Raw genomic sequence first — 14,125 nt, forward strand, 5'->3', positions numbered from 1 at the left:
AACTGGGGTCCCAGCACTGAGCCTTGCGGTACCCCACTAGTCACTGCCTGCCATTCTGAAAAGGTCCCGTTTATTCCCACTCTTTGGATGTTCCACAAGAATAAATTAGTGTTTTATTTCTATTCTGACATGTTCCAGCACCTATCCAACGAACTTCGTTAATTCCCATGATGTTGATCTTTAGTCTTCCCATTTCACTTATCACATTGTCCAATCTTCCTGCTTGATATAGGGTTCTTACATTCCAAGTGGCAATAATTTTCTTTTGTTTTACTTGAATTTTATGAGCAGTAGCTTGATGACGGTCGGGGATCTCCTGCTGACCAGAATCAACCCTACCGAGCAAAGCATCTTCGGAATTGTCTTGAAGAGCCTCTTGACGCTGTTGTCGTGTGATACATTTTGTGAGTTTGACCATGGTTTTCTTAGCAAATAGATTCTAGGAAATCTAGTATCTAGCAACGGCGGTTTGCTATTGCCTACCGTTGGGCGAACTAAAGAAATCGCCATTCCTCTTCCCAAATGTTCATCCGCCTGTACTATAGCGTTGACATTTGAGGTCCTAGCTCATCCGCCTTCTCCGTCATGAGTTCAGTTACTGAACCTGCCGGATCTGCCCTTGGCCTTCGCTCGTATCCTGAGCAGGAACCCTTGCGGGTCAGAGCGGCCCTGGGAGCAATGAATGACCAAGGGGTAACTCCACTTTCCCCAAAGATCTGAAAGTTCCCAATCAGAGCCTCATCACCGGTTGTAGTTTAGAATCATACCCAGGACGTTACCTTGGTCACACCTCATTAATATGCAACTCCGCGCTGGATTGGCCGCCGCCTGGTGTCGTCACCCACCACATCGGGCCGATCGGTCGACGGCCACGGAACACGTAGAACTTCCAGCATCTCGGCTTTGCAGAGTCTCCCTGACGTCACGGGGCATCCAGATTGGGAAGTCACTGTCCATGGCTGCCTGCTGATTGGATGATGTCCTGTGACGTCGTAGGCCCCGCCCTTGGTTACTGCCTCATCGCCATGCGGGGGTTCCCGGAGTGCGGCTGGGAGTGGCGGGCGGCCGGTGCCATGGAGGTAACTAGGGAGAGGTGTGAGTAGGAGGTACAGGCGGGCTCCCGGAGGTATTCTCCAGGGTCGATTGGTATCGGGGGGGAGGTGAGCAGGGTCAGCGTGGGGTCTCCGGTGTGTTTCGCACGATCGAGGGGATTCCCCCAGGTGTGTTCCCAGGCTCGCAGGGATCCCGCGGCTATTTTTCAGAGTCCGGAAGGGGAATCCCAAGTGTGTCCCCCAGAGACGATGGAAGTCTCCGAGCGGTTTTCGGGGAATCCCTGGGAAGGGAAGTGGGTGGGAATAAAACAGGAGTTTCCTTTTCTCTGAGTGTGAGGGTGTTCCCGGGTACAAGGGATCCCTATGAATTTACTGCGAGCGCAGGGGAGAGCTTAAGTTCTCCCCTGGTCCGTGTTATGGAAGGCGCGGGTGAGGTGGGGAATACAGGCTGCGGGATCCCCATCGGGACGTGGAGGTCCCAGAAAGCCGCGCAGAGCCTGCCTGTGATCAGTGCGGGCCGTGAACCCTCTCCTCTCTCCCCGGCAGGAGATGATAATGTTCTTCTACGACCTGCTCCTGGTAACCATCAGCTACCTGAGGCCGAAACCGAGCCCGCCCACCCGCTGCCCCATGAGGAGCTCTGGGGGTCGCCGCGGGTCCTACTCCCAGCCGCGTGACCGTCGCCCCATCAACGTGGCCGTGACGGGTCCCGTGGGCTCCGGGAAGAGCACGCTGGTCCGGGCGATGCTGAGGGATCCTGGGGAGGAGGTGGTGGGAGAGGAGGAGGTGGACTCCTCCGACACCCCAAAGTCATTCGTCTTTCCGAACAACCCCCGAGTCATCCTCTGGGACCTCCCCGGCATCGAGGGGGAGGCGGACGACAGCGCACAGCGGGCGCCGGAGGAACCAGGACTCCCTGTATTTGACTTCTTCATCCTCACCAGCGGCTCGCGGCTGAACGAGAAGGTGCTGAACCTGGCCCGGAACATCGAGCAGACAGGCAAGCAGTTCTTCTTCGTCCGCACTAAGGTGGATGTCTATGTCCGGCAAACGCAGCAGACGAGCTTCACTCAGGCTCAGCTGCTGCGGGAGATCCGCCGGCACTTCACCAAGGGACTGCAAGCGGCTGGGGTGCAGGCGCCTCGCGTGTTCCTGCTCTCCGCCTTGCAGCCCCGCTCCTACGACTTCCCCGACTTCATGCAGGCCTTCGGCGGCGAGTTCTCCACCCGCGACTGAGGACCGAGGCGGCCGTAGTGTAAGTGAGCTGCCGACTACAAGGTATCCAGGCACCCGGGGTGTGTGTGCACTTCCTTACTCACCCTCGGACTGAGAAACTCACACTTTTTCTCACATCTGAAAGAATTGCCTGCCAAACACTTGCCCTTTCTCTCCCTTTCTCACACACCCTGATTCACTCTCTCTCTCTCATACACACTCGCTCGCTCATAAACCTGCCCATTTCACTCACACACACACACCTGCTGAAAGGCGCTCACACATTTCCGAAATTTGCACACACTCAGTTACCGACTCGCACATTCAACCACGGTCTCACAGATGTTGACTCAAGCACATCTCACTCAACTGCTGTGTGGGGTTCAGTCCAAGTGGGGGGTGAGGAGGGATCACTGCGCTGCGAGGTGGGAGCCGCACGCTTTGGGTGGGGTGGTGAGGAGTATGTTGTATGCTGGATGCAAAAACATGGGAGAAAAACGGAGAGGGAGGGAGAGCACGGCGGAGGGCGGGGGGCGGTGGTGTGGGAGATTCTTTCTCCCGAGAGATGACCTGGCTCAGGATCAGTTCCTGGGATCCTGCTGTGTGTGACTGGCCCAGTCACACAACACGTACTGCTTCAGGACCTCCTCTGGTGACACCAGCGCTTAACAAATACAAACCTTCTCTTTTCAGACCCAGACCGCCCTGCCATGCGGATCCTAGCACCCGACCACCTGCAGATGGGAAGGGTCGCGTTCACTCTCTATGCCCAGAACACACTGGGCATCCTCAGCCAATAAAAGCTTTGCCACCAGCCTCCTCTCCTCTCCACCGTCTCCCTAAGTGTGAGGCATTGCGCTTCAGGAGGTAAAGGGGCAAGACAGAGTTCACGCAGGACCCTGAGCACAGGGATCCTGGGGTCCAAGTCCCGGCTCCCTGAAAGTGGCCAGACAGGTAGACGGGTGGTAAAGAACGCGCACAGCATGCCTGCCTTCAATAGCAGGGCCAGCAGCTTAGCACAGGGGCCGCAAACTCATGTTGCGGATGTCAAGATTCAGGCTTGTTCGATGTCATGTCCTGGGCACAAGAGCAAAGGAGAACCAAATAATTGTTATTCCAAATCAGATGCAACACAAAAATAACCCACAATAAAACAAGGAACACAATAATAATAACAATCAATATAAATACATAAAATAGATTAAATACATAAACTAATTGAAAGCCCACACAGTGACACTAGATACAGGAATGTCAGTACCTAGTGACTCTGAAAGGAAATTATAAAGTAGTGATGGTGTGGGATGTGGAGGAGTGGGTTAGTGGTGGTGTGGGATGTGGAGGGGTGGGTTAGTGCTGGTGTGGGATGTGGAGGGGTGGGTTAGTGCTGGTGTGGGATGTGGAGGGGTGGGTTAGTGCTGGTGTGGGATGTGGAGGGGTGGGTTAGTGGTGGTGTGGGATGTGGAGGGGGGGTTAGTGGTGGTGTGGGATGTAGAGGGGTGGGTTAGTGGTGGTGTGGGATGTTAAGGGGTGGGTTAGTGGTGGTGTGGGATGTTGAGGGGTGGGTTAGTGGTGGTGTGGGATGTGGAGGGGTGGGTTAGTGGTGGTGTGGGATGTGGGTGGGTTAGTGGTGGTGTGTGATGTGGAGGGGTGGGTTAGTGGGGGTGTGGGATGTTGGAGGGTGGGTTAGTGGTGGGGTGGGTTAGTGGTGGTGTGGGATGTGGAGGGGTGGGTTAGTGGTGGTGTGGGATGTGGAGGGGTGGGTTAGTGGGGCTGTGGGATGTGGTGGGGTGGGTTAGTGGGGGTGTGGGATGTGGAGGGGGGGTTAATGGTGGTGTGGGATGCGGAGGGGTGGGTTAGTGGTGGTGTGGGATGTGGAGGGGTGGGTCAGTGGTTGGAGGTGTTGATCAGCCTTCTGCTTGGAGAAATAACTGCTTCTGAGCCTGGTGGTCCTGGCCTGGATGCTACGTAGCCTCCTCCTTGATGGGAGTGGAAGAGACTCCCATGGGCAGAGTGAGTGGGACCTGGCCCCTTTCCCCACATCCCTTGTATCTATGTCCTTGATGCTGGGTAGTTGGTGCCGGAGGTGCATTGGGCAGTTTTGGCCGTGCGTTGTAAACCCTGACTATCTGTGGCAATGCAGCTGCCGTACCAAGCAGCGGTGCAGCTTTCTGCTGCCCTCTACTGCATAACTGTGGAATAGCGTGAGTCCAGCCCTCTTCAGCCACCTCAGAAAGTAGAAGCTGATGCCATTTCTTTCCTGCGCATGTTGCGTCCTAGGACCATGAGAAGTTGTGTGAGATGTGCACCCCCAGGAGTTTGACACTTGGAGAATTATCTCATTTTTGGAATGGAGTGGGGTCTTTGAAGAGGATACGGGAGCCATTCACCGGGATGTCTTCTGCATCAGAGGGCATGTGCCATAAGAAGCTGGGCAACCTTGGGTACAATATTTTATTGCCACATGTACTGAGGTAGAGTGGAGAAGCATACTGTTCACACATCATTTCATTACACAGTGCATTGAGGTGACACAAAACAATAAGAGAATGCAGTGTGAAGAGCTCACTTACAGAGAGAGCGCAGTGCCGGTTGACAATAAGGTGTTGTCATGATAAGGTAGACTAGGGGTCAAGAGTCCTTCTTATGGTATTGGGGACCACGCAACAGCCTTATAACAGCAGGACAGAACTTCTCCGTGATACACGCTTTCAGGCCGATGGGAGGGAGAGAAGAGAGAACATCTGGGATGGCTGGGGCCTTTGATTATGTTGGCTGTTTTACCAAGGCAGTGAAAGGTGTGTGGAAGGGAGGCTGGTTTTCATGTTGTTCGGAGCTGTGACAACAACTTTCTGAGGTTTCTTCATCAGGTTTAAGAGTCGAAACGTGTTGCAATTCTATAACGTTATGGTTAGACCGGTCAAGACATGTTGCAGTTCTATAACATTATAGCCTTACAGCACAGACAAAGGCCCTTTGCCTCAACTTGTTGATGCTGACCAAGATGCCCACCTAAGCTAGTTGCATGGTTGGCCCCTATCCCTCTGAATCTGTCCTGCACACGTGTCCTTTAGACATTCAAAATCTAACCAAGGTAAGTGCTATGTATATGTCACCCTTGGATTCATTTTCTTGCAGGAATTTACAAGAAAAAATAAATACAATAGAATTTATGAAAAACTATAAATAACAAAGACTGACAGGAGTCTGTTGTCAGACTCTGTGAACTTCTGTTCAGAATGCTATTTGCTTATGCTTATTGTTTGCATGATTTGTTTTATTCTCTGCACATCGGGTGTTCGACGGTCTTTCCATATTTTATTGATTTCCTTGGGTTTCTTTGTTTCATGGCTACTTGTTTAGAGAAAAATCTCAAGGTGATACAATGATACATACGTAGATAACAAGTCCGCTTTGAACTTTGGTGGTGTGCAGCCTCCTGCCCGGTGGTAGTTGTGAGAAGAGAGCAGAGTGTCGGGGGTTTGTGATGCTGCTTTCTTGTGTCAGCAGTCCTTGCCGTATGTGGGCAGGGTTTTGCCTGCAATGGATTGAGCTGTACCCACCATTTCCATTCTTCGGTGTTGGTCTTTCGATACCAGGCCATGACGCAATTAGGACACTTCATCTGCAGAGGTTTGTCAAAGTTGCAGATGATATGCAAAATCTTAACAAACTACTAATAAAAAGAGGTGCTGCCATGCCTTCTTTTTGTAATGTCACTTACAGAGCCTATGAAAAGTATTTACCCCCCCCCCAGAAGTTTTCATGTTTTATTGTTTTACAACATTGATTAACAGTGATTTAATTTGGCTCTTTGACACCAATCAACAGAAAAATACTCTTCTGTATCAAAGTGAAAACATCTCTACAAAGTGATCTAAATTAATTACAAATATATAACAAAATAATTAATTGCATAAGCACTTAATTTAATTTGCACCCCCCTCACAAAATCATCACTGGTATGGCCATTTGGCTTTAGAAGTCTCATAATTAGTTAAATTGAGTTTTGTTTTTGGAGACCTGTGTGCAGTCAAGGTATTTCAATTGACTGCAGTAAAACTACACCTGTATCTGGAAGGAACAACTGCTGGTGAGTTAGTATCCTGGCAAAAACTACACCAGGAAGGCAAAAGGACACTCCAAGCAACTCTGTGAAAAGGTTACTGAAAAGCACAGGTTAGGAGATGGATAGAAGAAAATTTCCAAGTCACTGAATATCCCTTGGAGTACAGTTAAGTCAATCATCAAGAAATGGAAAGAACATGGCTCAGTTGAGTATCTACCTAGAGCATGACGTCCTCAAAACTGAGTGACTGTGCAAGAAGGGGACTAGTGAGGGAGGCCATCGAGAGACCTATGACAACTCTGGAGGAGTTGCAGGCTTCAGTGACTGAGATGGGAGAGACTATGCATACAACATCTGTTGCCCCGGTGCTTCACCAGTCACAGCTGTATGGGAGAGTGGCGAAGAGACAACACTGTTGAAAAAGAAACTCATTAAATCTTGGCTAGTGTTTGCTTTTTGGCCATCAGACTAAACATTATGTTTGGCACAAGCCAAACATGGCACGCCATCAGAAACACACCATCCCTACCATGAAGCATGGTGGTGGCTGCATCATGCTGTGGAGATGCTTCACTACAGCAGGCCCTGGAAGGCTTGTGAAGACAGAGAGTAAAATGAATGCAGCCAAATACAGGGAAATCCTGGAGGAAAACCTAAAGCAGTCTGCAAGAGAACTGCAATTTGGGAATAGATTTGCTTTCCAGCAAGACAATGACCCCAAACATAAAGCCAAAGCTACACAGGAATGGCTTAAATAACAACTAAGTTAATGTCCTGGAGTGGCCAAGTCAGAGTTCAGACCTCAATCCAATTGAGAATTTGTGGCTGGACTGGAAAAGGGCTGTTCACCTATGGTCCACTTGCAATCTGACAGAGCTTGGGCAGTTTTGTAAAGAAGAATGAGGAAAAATTGCAATGTCCAGTTGTGCAAAGCTGATAGAGACCTGTCCACACAGACTGAAGGCTGTAATTGCTGCCTAAGGTGCATCTGCTAAATACTGACTTGAAGGGGTAAACACTTATGCAATCAATTATTTTGTGTTTTATGTGTAACCCTCAGGCTCTGTCGGCAGTGTTAGTCTAGGGAAGACAGTCTCTGGCCCTGCCAAACGTGTGAAATCTGAGGTCAAAACCTGTTGTGTGGATGCTGTGTGATGTGTAACCCCCGTTACAAATCAGTACCACAAAATAACAGACAGAACACCACATGCAATTAAATGATTTAGCTTTATAATTCTTAATTTGACTAAAGGGTTAGTGAAGTAAAACAAAAAGAAAAAGGCCCATTTTAATGAAACAGTCTAATGTGCACATTGGAGCTCACAGTTTCCCTTCCACTGGTCCCCCATCAATTTCCCTGGGCTTCGTCAACTCCCAGCCCCACCCCAAGTCCACTCCTTTCTGGTGTCTACAACCTCTCTGTTCTGTCATCTTCTCTCTTCATCTTTCACCGAACAGAAGACCCAGATCACCTCGGTCTCAGGCACACAAGAAGAAAAAAGCACTCCCTTCTTTGGATGCCGCACATTCCAAAGCCCCCGTTATCACTAGCCATACCCAAACACTGCTGCTACAGAGAAACCATTACATTGGCAGTGAAACCTTTCCCAGGATGTTACACATATTTGTAATTAATTTTGATCACTTTGTGGAGATCTGTTTTCACTTAGACATGAAAGAGTCTTATTTTCTGTTGATCGGTCAAAAAAAAGACAAATTAAATCCACTGTGATTCAATGTTGTAAAACAATAAAACATGAAAACATCCAAGTGGGGGTGAATGCTTGTCTCAGGCACTGAACATGCCGGTCCCGGGACAAATCCTCCAAAATGATAATGTCAAGGAACCTCTCCACCTCCGATATCCCTGATGAGGATTGGCTCAAGGACCTCTGGCTTGTACTTCCTATGATCAATAATCAGCTATTTGGTCTTACTGAGATTGAGTAAGAGGTTATTGTTATGGCACCACTCAGCCAGATTTTCAGTCTCCCTCCTGTATGCTGATGCATGATCCGTCTCATTCAGTCGAGGACAGTGGTGACATGAGCAAGCTTAATTATGACATTGGAGCTGTGCTTAGCCACACAGCCATAAGTGCAAAGTGAGTAGAGTTGTGGGGCTCCTGTGCTGATGAGATTGTGGAGGAGATGTTGTTGCCAATCCAAACTATCTGGGGTCTGCAAGTGAGGAAATCGGGGATCCAATTGCACCAGGAGGAATTGAGGGCAAGGTGTCACATTATACGCCCCTGAGATTTATTTTATTGTGGGCATACTCAATAAATCTATAGAATAATAACCTAACAGAATCAATGAAAGACTACCGAACTTGGGCATTGAACCAGAGTGCAGAGGACAGCAAACTGTGCAAATACAAAAAGAAAGAAATAATAAATAAATGAGCAATAAATATTGAGAATATGAGATGAAGAGTCCTTGGAAGTGAGTCTATTAGTTGTGGGAACATTTCCATGAGAAGTTGAGTGAAATTATCCCCTCTGGTTCAAGAGCCTGATGGCTGAGGGGTAATAACTGTTCCTGACCCTGGTGGTGTGAGTCCTGAGGCTCTCGTACTTCTTCCTGATGGCAAGAGTGAGAAGAGAGCATGTCGTGTGTGGTGGGAGTCCCTGATGATGGATGCTGCTTTCCTACGACAGCGTTTCATGTAGATGTGCTCAGTGGTGGGGAGCGCTTTACCCGTGATGGACTGGACTGTATCCACTACCTTTTGTAGGGTTTTCCATTCAAGGGTATCCCTGGGATTCAGGTACTCTTCAAATCAACTCTTCTCTCACAGTGTCTGTGACAGTGAGGGGTGCATGTGTGTGAGGAGTTTGAGGGCAAAGTGCGCATCTGAGGGTGTGGCAGGAAATTGTATGTGTGAGGCTGAGCAAGTTTATGTCTGCATACATGAGTCGTTGACAAAGCATTGTGTGTGCATGATTACATAGGGGCTGGACAGGGTCACAGAGACAGAGTGGGGTATTAGGGGCTGGAGGGGGGTTACAGAGACAGAAAGGATGTAGGGGCCAGTGGGTCATGGAGATGGGGAGGGGTGTGCGGGCCAGAGGAAGACACAGTGACCAGGGACAGCATTACAGAAGGTGTGTCAGACATCGTCAACCTCCCCATTGTCACATTGTCAACTTCTATGTCATAGAGAAATGGACACATATTCCCTTGTATCAGGTTTGTAACCATCCAGCATTGCTCAAAAGCAGAAGTAATCATTTACAGACTTTTGAGAAATTAGAATAGAATTCAAAGTCTCCTCTACAACTTCCCTCTTTTGAAATCCAGAGACTGGAACTGTGCACGATCTAAATCTAACCTAGGGATATGGAGCCCTCCCCACCAATGAGCAATCTAGATGAAACACTGTCAGAGGAAAGCAGCATCCATCATTAAGCACCACACCACCCAGGTCATGCTCTCTTCTCACTGCTACTATCAGGAAGGAGGTACAGGAGCCCAGCCCGAGAACTCACAGCACCAGGTTCGGGAACAGTTATTAACCCTCAACCATCAGGCTCTTGAACCAGAGTGGATAACTTCACTTGCCCCATCAGTGAAGTGTTCCCATGATCTATGGACTCACTTTTTCATCTCATGTCCTCCATATTTGTTGCTTATTAATTTATTATTATGATGCAATAGCCTCTGCCCTCCGCGCTGTCCTGTCCCAACTGGAAAATGGGGTCTCATACGCCAGACTGCTGTTTATAAACTTCAGTTTGGTGTTCAATACCATCAAACCCCAGAAACTGGTGGGGAAACTGTCCTCACCGGGTCTCAACACCTCCCTCTGCAACTGGATACTGGACTTCTTAACAGTAAGGCCACAGTCTGCAATGTCTCTCGTCCCATTATGCTGAGCACTGGGGCTCCCCAAGGCTGTGTGCTCAGCCCACTGCAGGATCCAGCACATTTGCAGATCACACAATAGTGGTTGGCCTTACCAAGAACAATGATGAGATGGAGTATAGAGGGGAAGTGTAGCAGCCGATGTGAGAAGAACAGCCTAAGCCTGAACGTGCAGAGGAGAAAGGAAATCATTGCGGACGTCAATAAGGTGCAGATAAACCATCCCGTTCTGCGAACACATGGCTCCTCTGTAGAAAGGGTTAAGTGCACCAGGTTCCTGGGAGTTCACATCACGGATGACCTCACCTGGTCCCTCAACATCACCTCCCTGAGCAAGAAGACACAGCAGCCTCTCCACTACCCAAGAAGACTGAGGCAAGCAAGGCAAATGTTACCATGGAGAGAGTTCTGGTATGGAAGCAGTCAAGCATTGCACCTGAAATCCTTACAAAGGACTGTGAGAACAGCCGAGAGGATCATAGGGAGTCTCCCTGCCATCCATCAGGGATATTTATCAGGAATGTTGCATACACAGGGCCCTGAGTAATATTAAGGATCCCACCCATCCATCCAGCATCCTCTTTGACTTTCTACCATCAGGCAGGAGACTACGATGCATAATTGTAAAAGGGCTAAGAGAGTTGTAAAAGAGTGCCTGAAGGCTTTGTGTGTCAATGCAAGGAGCATTCGTAATAAGGTGGATGAATTGAAAGTGCAGATTGTTATTAATGATTATGATATAGTTGGGATCACAGAGACATGGCTCCAGAGTGACCAGGGATGGGAGCTCAACGTTCAGGGATATTCAATATTCAGGAGGGATAGACATGAAGGAAGGGGAGGTGGGGTGGCGTTGCTGGTTAAAGAAGAGATTAACGCAATAGAAAGGAAGGACATAAGCCGGGAAGATGTGGAATCGATATGGGTAGAGCTGCGTAACACTAAGGGGCAGAAGACGCTGGTGGGAGTTGTGTGCAGGCCACCTAACAGTAGTAGTGAGGTCGGAGATGGTATTAAACAGGAAATTAGAAATGTGTGCAATAAAGGAACAGCAGTTATAATGGGTGACTTCAATCTACATGTAGATTGGGTGAACCAAATTGGTAAAGGTGCTGAGGAAGAGGATTTCTTGGAATGTATGCGGGATGGTTTTTGGAACCAACTAGAGAGCAGGCTATTCTGGACTGGGTTTTGAGCAATGAGGAAGGGTTAATTAGCGATCTTGTCGTGAGGGGCCCCTTGGGTAAGAGTGACCATAATATAGTGGAATTCTTCATTAAGATGGAGAGTGACATAGTTAATTCAGAAACAAAGGTTCTGAACTTAAAGAGGGGTAACTTTGAAGGTATGAGACGTGAATTAGCTAAGATAGACTGGCAAATGACACTTAAAGGATTGATGGTGGATATGCAATGGCAAGCATTTAAAGGTTGCATGGATGAACTACAACAATTGTTCATCCCAGTTTGGCAAAAGAATAAATCAAGGAAGGTAGTGCACCCGTGGCTGACAAGAGAAATTAGGGATAGTATCAATTCCAAAGAAGAAGCATACAAATTAGCCAGAGAAAGTGGCTCACCTGAGGACTGGGAGAAATTCAGAGTTCAGCAGAGGAGGACAAAGGGCTTAATTAGGAAGGGGAAAAAAGATTATGAGAGAAAACTGGCAGGAAACATAAAAACGGACTGTAAAAGCTTTTATAGATATGTGAAAAGGAAAAGACTGGTAAAGACAAATGTAGGTCCCCTGCAGACAGAAACAGGTGAATTGATTATGGGGAGCAAGGACATGGCAGACCAATTGAATAATTACTTTGGTTCTGTCTTCACTAAGGAGGACATAAATTATCTTCCAGAAATAGTAGGGGACAGAGGGTCCAGTGAGATGGAGGAACTGAGCGAAATACATGTTAGTAGGGAAGTGGTGTTAGGTAAATTGAAGGGATTGAAGGCAGATAAATCCCCAGGGCCAGATGGTCTGCATCCCAGGGTGCTTAAGGAAGTAGCCCAAGAAATAGTGGATGCATTAGTGATAATTTTTCAAAACTCATTAGATTCTGGACTAGTTCCTGAGGATTGGAGGGTGGCTAATGTAACTCCACTTTTTAAAAAAGGAGGGAGAGAGAAACCGGGGAATTATAGACCGGTTAGCCTAATGTCGGTGGTGGGGAAACTGCTGGAGTCAGTTATCAAGGATGTGATAACAGCACGTTTGGAAAGCGGTGAAATGATCGGACAAAGTCAGCATGGATTTGTGAAAGGAAAATCATGTCTGACGAATCTCATAGAATTTTTTGAGGATGTAACTAGTAGAGTGGATAGGGGAGAACCAGTGGATGTGGTATATTTGGATTTTCAGAAGGCTTTTGACAAGGTCCCACACAGGAGATTAGTGTGCAAACTTAAAGCACACGGTATTGCGGGTAAGGTATTGGTGTGGGTGGAGAGTTGGTTAGCAGACAGGAAGCAAAGAGTGGGAATAAACGGGACCTTTTCAGAATGGCAGGCGGTGACTAGTGGGGTACCGCAACCTCAGTGCTGGGACCTCAGTTGTTTACAATATATATTAATGACTTGGATGAGGGAATTAAATGCAGCATCTCCAAGTTTGCGGATGACACGAAGCTGGGTGGCAGTGTTAGCTGTGAGGAGGATGCTAAGAGGATGCAGGGTGACTTGGATAGGTTGGGTGAGTGGGCAAATTCATGGCAGATGCAATTTAATGTGGATAAATGTGAAGTTATCCACTTTGGTGGCAAAAATAGGAAAACAGATTATTATCTGAATGGTGGCCGATTAGGAAAAGGGGAGGTGCAACGTGACCTGGGTGTCATTATACACCAGTCATTGAAAGTGGACATGCAGGTACAGCAGGCGGTGAAAAAGGCGAATGGTATGCTGGCATTTATAGCGAGAGGATTTGAGTACAGGAGCAGGGAGGTACTACTGCAGTTGTACAAGGCCTTGGTGAGACCACACCTGGAGTATTGTGTGCAGTTTTGGTCCCCTAATCTGAGGAAAGACATCCTTGCCATAGAGGGAGTACAGAGAAGTTTCACCAGATTGATTCCTGGGATGGCAGGACTTTCATATGAAGAAAGACTGGATGAACTGGGCTTGTACTCGTTGGAATTTAGAAGATCGAGGGGGGATCTGATTGAAACGTATAAGATCCTAAAGGGATTGGACAGGCTAGATGCAGGAAGATTGTTCCCGATGTTGGGGAAGTCCAGAACGAGGGGCCACAGTTTGAGGATAGAGGGTAAGCCTTTTAGGACCGAGATTAGGAAAAACTTCTTCACACAGAGAGTGGTGAATCTGTGGAATTCTCTGCCACAGGAAACAGTTGAGGCCAGTTCATTGACTATATTTAAGAGGGAGTTAGATATGGCCCTTGTGGCTAAAGGGATCAGGGGGTATGGAGGGAAGGTTGGGGCGGGGTTCTGAGTTGGATGATCAGCCATGATCATAATAAATGGCAGTGCAGGCTCGAAGGGCTGAATGGCCTACTCCTGTACCTATTTTCTATGTTTCTATGTATGTTTCTATAAAAACAGGAACAGTCAGGATGAGAAACAGTTCCCCCCACCCCACAGGCCGCATCGTATTCAAAGTGTCACTGGTTAATCTGTTCCGTACCTTACAATATTTAATATTAATGCAGTTTAGTTTGATATTTATGTGTGATGTGTCTGTATATTTTACCCTTACCTTCATAAGTTATCATGTGTTGTGCTATGTGCTTTATACCCTGGTTCAAAGAAGCGTCTTGTTTCTATATACATTAGAAACATGATATACATGTATGTAGTTAAATGACAATAAACCTCACTTGTCTCTTGTCTTTTGTGCTGTTGATTTACGGTTATACTAATGTTACGTTTTGCACTGTCCTGCTGCAGAAAGACAATAAATTTCACATCA

General features: G+C 47.8%; 1 protein-coding gene across 1 annotated transcript; it reads left to right on the forward strand.

Moving 5' to 3' along the window:
• The first annotated feature begins 1,053 nt into the window (after positions 1-1,053).
• On the forward strand, positions 1,054-3,071 carry LOC140193690 (interferon-inducible GTPase 5-like). The gene is made up of 3 exons (XM_072250856.1): positions 1,054-1,079; positions 1,599-2,307; positions 2,961-3,071. Exons 1-2 carry the CDS (start codon positions 1,074-1,076, stop codon positions 2,286-2,288), a joined length of 696 nt encoding a protein of 231 aa, XP_072106957.1. The 5' UTR covers positions 1,054-1,073; the 3' UTR covers positions 2,289-2,307; positions 2,961-3,071.
• Positions 3,072-14,125: the final 11,054 nt, after the last annotated feature.

Source organism: Mobula birostris, unplaced genomic scaffold (genome assembly GCF_030028105.1).
Source record: "Mobula birostris isolate sMobBir1 unplaced genomic scaffold, sMobBir1.hap1 scaffold_714, whole genome shotgun sequence".
Taxonomy (NCBI): domain Eukaryota; kingdom Metazoa; phylum Chordata; class Chondrichthyes; order Myliobatiformes; family Myliobatidae; genus Mobula; species Mobula birostris.